At 49.2% G+C, this 12742-nt stretch overlaps 1 protein-coding gene across 1 annotated transcript; it reads right to left on the reverse strand.

Annotated features, from left to right (window-relative positions):
• Positions 1-12742, reverse strand: CSUI_004399 (uncharacterized protein; the record flags this gene model as incomplete). Its single annotated transcript, XM_068064590.1, has 2 exons — positions 963-12742; positions 1-851 (listed from the first exon to the last, which is right to left on the reverse strand). Coding segments are annotated over exons 1-2 (6957 nt in total), but the record flags the coding sequence as incomplete, so codon positions are not given.

A 12742-nucleotide genomic window follows, 5' to 3' on the forward strand; every position in this document is an offset into this window, starting at 1 on the left:
GTGATCTGATTGATCGTCTAATCTACCCTCCGTAACTGCAACTGGAGGAGACCGTAATTCGTCTGGATTTTCGGGATCATGCAGGGGCTTTCGCACGTTATCACGTGGTCTTTCTGTTGCTTTTAAGACTAAGGGGGCAGAAAGGCTCAAGACTGGAGAGGTCTGAGGCAGCACGGGAAGCGAAGAAGATGAGGGTATCGAAGAGCCATGTGGTAGGTTATAACTCGAGCTGTAGGAACTGTATTGCGCTGTGTCTGATTTGCTCCTCACAGGTTTCTTAGGAGAAAGCCAGCACGAAGTATCATTCTGGTTACCGTTCTCATCCTTCGTAAGACTGTGGCCCAGGACCACAGATACATGAGTCATCTCCGGAGACTCAAGCAACGGCTCGTCTTCGGACACCAGATTCATCTCGCCTCCTGTCTTTCTGTTCTTAGCAGATAGAGGCATTTCATCTTGGTAGACGGCTGACATATATCCTTCACCGTCCCGTCCACGCTCGAGAGTCTCCGCGTGAGAAGACCGAGATGACGAGGGCGAGGAATCACACGTCCTCTCCTCCCGAGCATCGAGGGGTTCCTCAACGGTCACAAGGATAAGAGAGGAAGGAGCTTGTTCAATCGAGTTTGAAACCTCCACTTCATCTTCCCCAATCAGTGATACAGGTATATGAACTTCTTCCTTGATATGAACCTCTTCCTCTCCCAAAGGTGACGGAAGGCATACGAGACTTGCAACAACGACACCGTCATCGTGTACGTCTTCCTGGTCTGGAGTAGATGACGAGACATTTTCAACGAGAGAGGAGTGCACAGGGGGGAGAGATGTATCCTGCTTTTCGGAATGAAGAGGTAGGCCATCAGGTGCGGTAGTCGGTGACCTTGCTTTTCGGACTTCTTCTACGCTGACTTGCTGCTCTAATGAGCTGTGTATGGGCAATTTGCTCTTGTTCTTATCTGCAGGCAGAGGAGCCGAAAGAGGTTGTTCATGGATACTTGATGTCTCCTTTTCAAAGGAAGAAGATGGACAAGAAGACGATACATTGCTGGGAGAGTCAGGAGGTAAAAGGAGAACTGTAGATAAGACAGCCCCCGAGATCGGACTGCTGTTGGGAGGGACGGGTTGTTTCTCTGCCTCTTCGTGCAGAAGATCAACGGTTTCCTGGGCTACCTTACAAATGTCTGGGACATTCATCTCTTCCGGTGTTGCAGTCTCTTTAGAAAGAGGAAGAAGGAGAGATGAGGCTATGATTCCTTGAGTGCTTTCATATAGAGGGTTTTCAAGAATGCCTTCGGGTGTAGAACGGAAGACAGGGTGGTCGCTCATCGGACTCGGGCTGGTTCTGATGGCTGCTGAAACAACTACTGCACTTGGTATAACTTCTTCGACACCGTGTTCTTCTAGTAGCTCTCCCTCCCCTTCTGTTCCCTTCCTTACTACTTCTTTTTCTCCTTGTCTCGCTCCTTCTTCTACTTCTTTCTCAACGCTGCTATCTATTGCAGCCCTTTCAGAAGTCCCTTTTGGTTGTTCATTTGGTTGTCGTCCACATCGGACACTTCCTTCTCCATCGACGATGGCTTCGTCCAGGGAATCCTGAGATGGCACCGCCATGACGTTTTCCTCCAAGGCCGTTGCTATTCTTTCTTTATTTGCCGTTAGAGGAAAGGATATACTGCGATTCGCTAACCTCGCAGGAGATGACTTGCCTGGAGACGGTTTCTCATCAGGAAGACGTTTCTCAGGAGATGACCCTGGGGGAGAGGTATCTTCTGTCTGCACGATGTATTCATCTCTCCGTTTACCTCTTCTTCTGTCTTCTGCTCCTTGTTGCTGGAGTCTCTTTATTCTCAATAGTGGAAACTGGGGCTTAGGAATAAAGCTACAAGAGAGGTTAACACCATCACCATTTCTGTCTTCTTTCAAGTCTCTCTGATGTAGATGTGGTTTTTCTTTTCGACGGACTTCTTCTTCTCGTCTGTGTCGTGGAGGTGTGAGGTCAACAGAGGAAGAAGACGCGAAAGAGGCAGAAAAAGAGTTTTGCTGCTGACTTGAAGTTTCGCTTTCTTTGCTTGGCCTCCCCTCTTCCATGCTGTTGTTTGTGTCATGACCATCTCTCTTCCCTAAGTCCCGATATCGTTTTCCTTGTTCGTTTTCTCCTTCGTCTCCTCTCTTGCTTGAGGATTCTCCTTCATCTCTCCTTCTTCGTCTCTCTCCTGCTCTCCACCTTGACAACAATCGCCAGCCCCATCCACCATGTCTCCTCCATTCCTCTCTTCTTCGGATCTCTTCCTTTTTCTCATCTACTGCCCCTAAGTCTTCCCCCCAGCTATCTCGGTCATCACGGTGCTTCTCCTCCCTTGTTCTTCCTTCGTCTAAAAGTTGCGGAGATAGATACCCAGCGTTTGCGTCACCTTCATTCAGATGATGTATGTTGAAGCCACCCGCACTGCTTTTCTTTTCCCGGGTGTCATGACACCTCGATTCTTCTGCTTGCCCTTCTTCACCAGCCTCTATGTCTCTATGCTCTCTAGCCTCATGTTCTCCATTCAAATTGTCTTCTCCTTGGCGGTTAGATCTCCCCTGTGTTTTTCCTTCTTCTCTCTTTCCTCTAAACATCTCTCCTGTCTTTTCTCTCTTAAGATAGGAAGAAGACTGTAAACAAAGTGTGTTTTGTTCTGCTCGGGTTCTCTTCTTTTCAACCTCTTTCCCTAGTAAGAGCGGATTCTCCTTTGTGTCTCCCTCTCGACCTTTCTTCCGTCTCCCGGCAAGCTTTTCATCTGCGTCTCTCCCTTCTGTGTCTTGTCTTTCTTTTTCCTCTTCTTCTTCACTCCTTTCTACGAACCCTCGTCCGTCTTCTGCTTGTCTTGCTTCCTGTTCTGGAATCTCTCCACTTTCCAACAGGAGGACAGGACACTCATTGGCGGGATCATCTTTTTCCTTACGCGGGCAACTAGTCGTTGTTCCTTTCCGTTTGAGTGTTTTCTTTTTCTCTTGTTTCTCTCCCTTTACTTCTTCTTGACTCCATCTTTCCTGTTGATTCTCATCTCGCTCCATACTGCTCCCTTTCATAACCTTATACCCTTCTCCTTTCTGAAGTCTCGTCCGCCTGTCTTCCATGGGTCCCGCTCCCCCCGCTGTCTTCGCAGGTGCAGTTCCTGCCCTTGAAAGACCTCTCTCTTCACTTGCCCTTCGTCGTCTCCGTTCCGATTTCTTCTTCGCTACGACTAAGGCAGCAGCAGTGGCCGCGACGACGTGCAGCTGTTCTCCTCCTGCTCCCCCTGCTTTCTTCCCAATCTCAGCTCCTGAACCAGTAAGGAGAACAGGAGGAGAACCAGAGTCGAGACCAGCAGAAACAATTAGACCTACAGGAGGAGAGAACTGAAGAAGTCTTCCACCTCTTATCCATGCTTCTGAAATGACATGGCTCCCCCCTCCTGCTCCTGCTCCTCCTCCTCCTCGACCTGTCTTAGAAGTTCCTTGTCTTCGTCCTTCTGTATTTTCCCTCGAGTGAAAACTTCTCAAACTTTCCTTCTTCTTTCTCGGATGGACTGTAAGGACAGCTGCAGTTGGCGGAAGGGGAAGAGGAGGAGGGGAGGGAAAGCATGGAAGAGTATCGTCTTCCCCGGTATTTGCTCGACTTGTGTACACCGTCCCTTTTTTCTCTGTCGAGTAGCTGAGGCTCGCACCAGCATCAGCTGAGTTTGGAGGAGGCTGGAGCCCTGTCTGGACGACAGCTACATGCTGTTGAAGACTTGTGGGTGCGTGGTCTCCATGGTGATGTAGATAGGCAGAGCTAAGTTTTCCTTGGAAGAAAAAAGCAGGTCTCTTTGTGAAAAAAGAAGATGGACGCCCTCCTTGTGGAGAGAAGACGCTGGGACGTTCTTCTCCTACATCAGAGAAGCTCCGAGGCTTAGGACAGTGAGAGCTACTGGTCATCGAAGGAAGTTTGGATGGCAACAACTGTGACGCAAAAGCATGATGATCTCCTTCTTGTTTCTTTGGTCTGCTCCCGGCTTCAACCGCTGATGAGAACGAGTGAATCTTCCGATGTCTTTCTTTCTTTCTCCCTTGCAATTCCATCATTTCTTGTTCCCCTACTTCTCCTGTATGCTGTTTTATCTTCTCCCGAGAACGAAAGTTGAAAGAAAAACCTCTTCTCTTCCCTTGAAGAGTCTCCCTCTCTGGAGTCACACTGGTCACCATGGCGCTGCCCCCTCCTTCTCCCTTCTCGTTCTCGACTTCGTTTGGTGACGAGATCTTGAGACCACTTTTCCTCTCTGCGGTTTCTGGGTTTTCGTCTTTGATGGTTCCCTCACTTCTCTTGTTGGCTTCGTGCCTCTTCCTTTCTGGATTCATCTCTCTTTCAGGGACTGGCCCTATGTTTCTCTCCATCATATCTCTGCCGGTACTCTCCGGACTCGTCTTCAAATCTTCCTTGGTTCTCTCTTGCGGAGGTCCTGTGTCCGTTTCTCTTCCTTCAGTAGTCATCGCCTCTCTTCTCCTGCTGGGCCTTTTCGTGATCTCCGATGAACGCCTGTCTCTCTTTAGCTCTTTCTTTTCCCGTCGCTCTCGTTCACTTACACCCCAGACCCAATCATCTCCACACATATATGCATGACTGATAGACGACAAAATCAGCTGTCTCTGTTTCCATCGACGTTGTATAGCCGCAGCAGCAGCGGCTTCCGCTTCAGCTCCAGATCCGCATGTGCTTCGACTCCCACCCCCCCAACCAAAACGCCCGCCCCCCGCGCCTCCACTGGCAAACCGAGAAGAAAGATGGAATCCCGTTGTAGATGCTGGACGTACACTGGAAAACCTGCTCTTCTGTATCGTAGGGCTGCTACTACTCTCTGAGGGTCGGGGACGAGATAAGATAACAACCGATGATGGACGAGCTTTCGGAGGCAGAGGTGGTGCAGGTGAGTGACTCAACTTCTCAGGTCCCCCTGTCTTCTCGCTAGTATAGGCGCTTGAGTTATTATCAAGATAAACAAAGGCCCTAGGTGAGGAAGGCGAGGAACTCTGTACAGAAGACGATGACAGCTCTGGTAAACCCTGAGGGCAGACTTCAGTGGGATGTATGGGAGAAAGAACGGGGGCATCTACAGCTGTCACGACAACAGGGTTATGGAGCACATTCGTAGCTCCGAGCAGAGAAGACCTTCTTACGGTCTGTCCCGAGGCAGAGTCAACAAGAGAGGGCGCCGCTTGCCGCGGAGGAATGAAAGCATGAGACACCAAACTTCCCGACTGGCTGAAGGGCGGTAAGGCAGGTGAGCAGAATGCCGGAAGTGCAGTTTGCGCCTCAATAAGATTACTCTGTTCTGAAGGTTCAGCTGGAAGATGTCTATCTTGTCTACCGGTTATATCACCAACACCACTCGGAGGGGCCGGTGCAAGAGAAGGGAGAGAAGAAGAAAGAGGGAAGGACGAAGGCTGAAGTAATGGTGAGGGTTGCGGGTTTGAGGCGAGACAAGGCCTACACCGGGAAGGGGAAGATACCACACTAAGGACAAGTTGAGGTGACTGAACTTCAGTAAAGGGGGGAAAAGGACGATGGTTAGGAGAGACCCTTTCGGGAGGTGGTGCAGTCTTCGGGACTGTAGGGACAGAGTGTCCCCCGTGAGTTTCAGAGGAAGGCATTACGAGTGGAGCTCCCAATGCAGTTAGAGGAACCTCTGTAGAGATAGGTTTCACCTCGGAAGAAGAGGGAGAGGATGGGGAGACAGCAGAGTGAGCAATCCTACCGACGTTTCTAGCATCTGTCTCACTCACCTTTGCTATAGCATCTGATCGGGGATTTGTAGAAGACGAAGATGAAAACAGTAAGAACGAGGAACAGTTATCTACAATAGATGGAGAAGAAGGTACAGCAGCTGTAGACAAACCGTGGACACCAACCTGTAACGACGAGGGGACCAAAGGCTCACCAGGAGGAGCAGACCCAGATTCAAGAGAAACGGCCACCACAGTTCTCCTCTGAGAACTCAGCATTTCGTCATTCGCACTGTGGACGGATGTAAGCGGCTGTATTGCATCGCTCGGGGGAGATGTTTCTCTATTTTGAACTTGGCCTTGGTGAGGAGAACTCCTCACGAAAGGGTACGGATCTTTCAAGTGAGTAGAAGATAACGACAGAATTGAAGAAGCGCTCGAGCAGGGAAGTCCAAGAGAAGCAACGTGTCTTTCTTGGGATATCAGTTGGGTTATGGGAGTACTGCCCAGTTGATCGTCAGAGCCACTCTTCGGCTCAACGAGGGAAGTTGGGGAAGGAGACATACGTCGCTTCGCAGGAGGAGGAGATTCAAGGGGGGGAGAGGCAGTTGTTGGACGAGAAAGACCAGGAGAGGAAAGACAAGGAGATGAAGATAGAGAAGGAAAACAGTTTGTCGTAGGTTGCTGAATCATCGTGTTTCTGTTGTCTAGATGAGATTTTCTAGAAAGCTCGTGGAATTGCCTCTGGGGGTAAGGGAATCCTGATGCATAGAGAGCAGTAGAATCATAGAGAGGAGAAGGCGATGATGATGGATGTGGTGGTAATGTCTCAAACTGTTTGCCGAAGTCCACCTTTCCTTCTTTCTTTTGTCCGTCGAGCTCAATTGTTTCCTCCTTTGCTAAACCACTTTGGCGTTCTCTCTCTATCCCCTTCTCTTTCTGAGTATCCGCTAGAGATTCGCATGCATCAGAATCATCTTGCTTATCTCCAAGAGCCCTCGTATTCTCTTCATCTCCTTCCAGATTGGTCTTTCTTTCCGCGTCTTCATCATATGTAATCGCGGGCTGTGCCTTTCCGGAGACCCTGCCTTTCACTAATCCGCGACGCCTCATACCTCTTTTCGTTTCTTTCCTTGCTTCTCCAACAAAGCAATCTCCTACTCCAGTTTCGTCTCCATTCTCTTTATCTAAATCCTCATTTCCTTCCTCATCTTCTTCTCCTCTGTCTTCTAGCATGATGCCAGTGAAGCTCTCTTGTCTACCTCCTAGGCCCCCCCCTGTATCCCAGACATCAATGAGAGAGTTCTTCGTCACAGCTACAAGAAGGTTAAGAAAGAGAAGCAGTCCCATCTGTAGGAAGACTGCCACACGCCAATCGCAGTGTCCACGCCTTAGGAACCCCGCTAGCAGGTATCCAACCTGATGTGTACAGCAACGCCGGGGAGAGGAATGAGTCAAGGGTTTCTATTGAAGATGTACACAGGCGGATATGTCGACAGAGATAGATATTAGACGTGTATATATGCACCTATAGTATTGATGTGTCGTGACTACAGGGCTACTTGGGAGGTTTCATAAGAGAGCCCAATCTAAATACACATTGCATGTGGCACGTCGTGGTTCTCTCTTTCTGCAGCTAGGCACTTGTGTGTCTCTTTCGAAGAGACCTAAGTATCAAGCATTTCTCTGTGCTCTATCTCTTTGTGACAAAGTATTGACTTTCACATTATATTCCATAATAAAGATGACACACAGAAAACGTGTACTTGCTTACTGGATAGGAATCAGATCTGTTCACAACTTACGTCCTATCCCCTCCGAGCAAGGCCGCCCCTCCCTCAGGAGGCCGCCTGATACCAGCGCTGCCCACCCACTCATCGTACGTGTTGTATCCTATATGTGTACTACTGCGTTTGAATAGATAGAAATACAGATGCCTGATACCTGTAAAGTAATGAAACTCAGGTGTAAAAGGAGAACAAGAAAGCAGGACAACCAAAGCGAAGGTAAAGGCTGCTGGGATAAAAAGAGCTTCTTGACAATCTGCCACTGGGGTTGCATTTCTACCTCTCTATGCTCGTTGGTGGCCACCAAGCTTGACTTTTTGAAGGTAAGTATCGCCTGCAGGTCCACAAGATCTTCAGCTTCCTCTCTGTCCTTGCCTTCTCTTCTGTCCATCACGAAGATAAACTAAAGCCGAGGGGTGATGTAAGCAATCGTGTTTCTATGTAATAAGCAAGACAACACTGATGTGTAGAAATAACGTACCGTCCGGTAGCTCTGGAATGGAGACGAGAGTCGTAAGACACATATATAAGGAGAGAGATCTGCTGAGAAAAGTGTTATATATATGTTATATATAACACTTTTCTTTGGATGGAGAGTTCCAGGGGAGACCAGAAAGGAAAAGACGGGTACATACATGTCTTTCTTTCTTCTTATTGCTTACCACTACGCCGAATACAACAGCCGCCTGGACAAGGCCCATCCATAAGGTGAGAAGATTGTGAGGTGCAAATTTGTCCGCCCAGACAGGGGCATACACCACGAAGGCTGTTTGGGAGAAGCCGATAAGAAAGCGAGAAAGAAAGAGAAAGAACCTTCCTTTGCTTTGAGCAAAGAGCAGCATTGCGCAAATGTTAAGAGACAGAGAAAGAAAAAGTAGTCGCTTGGGTCGAGCAAACTCTAGAAGACGAGCGCAGAAAGGGCAAAAGACAAGCATGCCGACGTGAGGTAGAGCTCCAAGAAGGCCTGATACACACACGTAGAGTTAGATATAGAGAGCAGCATGCGGATATAGAGACCGTCATTTGAAAGAATCGAGAGATAGAGAGATAAACGAATAGAGACATACGAGCTAGTATCACAGCAAGACAGCACAGGTGGAGACAGAAGCAACGTAGACGAAGAGTTTTGGAGACTGAATAGAGAAGAGAGAAAGTCGCCAGGATAGACAGGTTAAGATCGGGGCTCGTGTCACCTAGGACTTTCGTGAATCGCCAGTCTACACCTGACACCGGGCATTTAAGATACAAAAGTCGAGTTCTCTGTTTATCCTTATAGACGGGAGCCGGGAAAAACGTCTCTAGTACGAATAGATAGATAGATAGATACATACATACTTACATATATAGTTAGCTTAAGGACAGACGAGATAGAAATATAGAGAGAGATCTAGAAGTTACTCATTAGCTAGCCTACCTTGTTCAGCAGCGGTGGCATCGAATTCTCTTCCTAAGTCCCCCAGTACGGCAGGAACTATACCATTATCGATATTGACCGTTCCTTGAATGAACAGAAATAGACAAAGTACCAATCTCCTCCATTTCTTCTCTCTATTTTCCTCTTTTCTCTCTTCTATTTGATCTCTTAGTTGTCCTTCCTTTTCTTCGCCTCCTTCTATTACAGTCCTTTCTTCATCTTCTTGATCTTTTCTGACGCCAGTTTCTCCCTCTCTCTTCCTCTCACCCATATCGTTGTTTGTGTCTCCCTTCTTCGTAGCTACTCTTCTCTCCTCCTCTTCTTCGTTGTCGTCTATCTTTGATGGCTCCCTAGTAAGAGACAGGGACCCTCCTGACTCACTGGCACCTGCCACAGCATCAGCAAGAGAGCATACACGCAGGCAATCACCTAGAGTAGATATCAGAGATTCTTCACTGCCTTGTCTATGGTGTCCAGTCTCATGCGGATGTCCCTCGAAATCTTCCTCTTTATCTTTTCCGCTCTTTACTCTATGATCCGCCCCATCTACCTTACAATGATGACGATGATCTTGGTGTTTTAGCCGCTTCTCTCTTTCAGATTTGTCTTTCTCTCCTACCAGGGAGGAAGCTTCCTTGTTGGAATGGTCTTCAAGATTGCTGTCTACTGTCCTTTTTTTCCCTTCCTCTCTGCGCTCGTGTTTTACTTCTTCTCTTGCCGAGGACTTGGCATCCTCGTGACTTCGCATGGTCACCGTTCGACAATCCTCCTGATGAGGGGAATCGAGGCCGCCGTGCCCTTTTCGCTTCGAGATTCCAGTGCCATCGCGCTTTTCACTATCTCTTTCTACTCTCAAAGCTTCAACACTGGGAGACAACACCCCGTCCAAGTATGATGTCAATGATGTATGTGTTTGCGAGAAGTTGAGTTTCCCTCCTTGCCTGATACCATATAGCCCCCTCTTTTGCTTGTCGGCAGATCTTCGATTAAAGCTGTGGTGTCGTACATTTGATGTGTCATCGGATTCTTCCTTCCTTTCTCCCTCTTCTCCGTTGAGCCTGTGGTGTTCTCTCTGACCGGTGTTCGTCTTCTTCACATCTCCGTCTTCTGTCGTCACACGCGGCCCAGTGAATCCATTTTCATCGCTACTCAACGCGCACCCTAGAGTATCTAGTACTTCTCTTGTTTCATGATCCTGCCTCTGCTTTTCCAAGTCCATGCAGATGCCTTGATTGATGTTGATTCCTATGCTTTCCTCTTTGTTGGGCGCCTCGGCGAGGATACTGGGAAAGTCGTTTTCTACGGAAGTCCCAGTCCGTCTTGGAGAGAAAGTTGTCTGCTGTTCTTCTTCTCTAGTGTCTTCGATGATAATATCCGGTGAATCTACACCCGAAACATTGTAGGGATTTATACCCGAGAGGCTTGGCTGCTCGAGAAGAGCTTCTAAAGACGGAGGAGGAGAAAAAGCGGCGCCAGCTGTAAGGGGAGAAGAACGCCCAGGTACTTTCGAGGCAAAAGGGAACGAGGTACAACACTGGTTTTTTGAAGGACAAGGTAGCGATATATATCCCCCACGTGGAAGAGCTTGTGAAGAAGAATACAAGGGCGAGAAGCAAGAAGAGCAAGAGGAAAGGGCTGATGAACTGCGAAAGCAGAGAGGCAAGAGAGTTGAAGAAGACGAGAATGCTGGAAAGAAAGGATCAATGTTTTCACAGTCCTCCGTCAAGGAGTCTTGTTGTGTTTCTGTGTCCGTTGCAACAGACCGAGGAGTGACAAAGAGGGGAGAAGACGATGCTGGTGAGAAGAAGACACTGGAGCCCAGTGACGTGCACGCGGTGGCGACACCTGTACGAGATTGACAATACGAGGAGAGACCGCATAGTTGCTCGTCCAACTCACGTCCAACTGATACCGGAAAGGTAGAAAGCCACGGCGGCGTTGACACTGCAGAGGCAGCCGGTGCTACGCCTGAGGGGATGGAGGCGAAAGACGGAGGAGAGGCGAACGACTCTGCTGCCGGCGAAACGACGGCAGTGGAGGGAGGCGCAGTATAACAATGAGAAAGAAAAGCAGGAGGGAAAACGGAATGAGAAGACAGTGATGATGAAGACAGAAAGGATGCACATGGAGAAAGACAAGGCGGCCGGAGAATAGGAGTAAATACACGTGCAGATGGGAAGGAGAAGGAGCGTTGCAACTGTACAGGGGAATCAGAAAATGAACGAGGATCACTGCAAGGTGACCGAGAAGAAGTTGGGTGAGGAGGAGAGAGAGGGGTGCAGGAGGTTGGCTGGCACACATGCGGTAGACTACCCTCATGTGCACCAGGAGCGGGAAGAGAGTCTGGGTTCAACGCTGTGTCAGAGCTGAGCAAAGGAGCGAAAGCATCAAGAGCCTCCGGGGGAGGCGAAGCCAAGAGCGGACAAGGAGAACGAAACAAAACCGAACAAGAAGAAGAAGCCTCAATCTCAGTTGTCCAAGCAGGATATGGGACTAACGGGAAACGGGCTATAGAGGACGATGCTGAAGACGGACCACCAGGAGAAAGCTTTCGAGAGCATGAGAAAGAAGAGTTGCTTATCGAGCTTACGGCTCCAGAACTGCAATAGGGAAGAGGGAACGAAGCAACGTACGGATGACAAGGTAAGGTATGGAAGGACGAATGAGCTGCTGGGCTTGAGACCGGGGCCGAGGCAGAAGCAGGACGTGGTGCACGAACTGAGGGACAGCCGTACGACATCTTTGGACATGACTGGGATCTTGAACGGCGAGCCAAGTTGAAGTCAGACGGGGAGGCAATTCGTGTAGAGGGACGGAGAGTCCTGGGAGAAGCAGATGGCGCCTGAAGGCCGGAGGTCCAAAGAGAACAGAGAGAAGATCTACAACTAGCCTGCTGCCTGGACAGTACCGGACGCTCTTGGAGCCTTCTTCTCGGCCCACTCCCATGTGATGTTGCCGACGGCTGGCTAGCCCTACGCGGAGAGGAAGTAGAAAGTCTAGGAGATGAGGAAAAGTTCTCGCCGGGGAAGGAACCGCCCGGGTTCTTATTTGTTTTCCTATTGTCAGTACACGTGCTCCCTGCCTCTCCTCTTCGGCCAAGCTTTTTGTGGGGCAAAAGCTTCATCAGATCCTCTCTCTTTGACTTGTTTCTCAACTCCTTGAGAAACGGTTCTGGTAAAGGTCGTACAGCCGATGTCTCCTGGCATGGGGATACGGTGACGTCTCTTTCCTCGATCCTTTGTTGTTCTTCGTCCTTTCCCCTGGTGACGTGTGATGCTCTTTCAGATATTGTAGCAGTGCACGTCGGAGTACGCCAGAGTAGACCTCGGGTGTTACGATGTTCTTGAAGAGGACTACGTTTCTTTTCCCAAGTGTTTTCTTTCTCCCGTTCAACTTCATCAGTCCCGAACTGTCCAAGTAGTGGCGACGTGTCTCCCTCATGGTATGTACCTCGATAAAGAGAGGAATAGTTCCGATCTTCTGCTTCCACCCCTCCGTGTGGTAAGTCTTTCCCGCTGTGCATCAGAACAGGTGAAGTGAAACAGGAGTGACGCCGTGCGGGATATTACATGGGGAAACAAAGCGGAATATCAGACCTCCACGGGAATTCCAAGAATGCTGTGCAACTTGTTTTCCTTTATGAACTGTAGTATCTGGACGAGCCGTGACTAGGTCGTTTCTCAAAGTCAGGTGTCTTGGTGAAGTCGGACTGGCCCATTCACCGAAAGAAGTACGTTTCAGCCAATTTGTGTTATGCACATCGGTCACCGGCCGGGGAATAGCAGCCTCCCTCTAGCTCCGAGGATAAGAAGCTATTGGAGCC

The sequence above is a fragment of the Cystoisospora suis genome (genome assembly GCF_002600585.1).
Source record: "Cystoisospora suis strain Wien I chromosome Unknown contig_2043, whole genome shotgun sequence".
NCBI classification, from domain to species: domain Eukaryota; phylum Apicomplexa; class Conoidasida; order Eucoccidiorida; family Sarcocystidae; genus Cystoisospora; species Cystoisospora suis.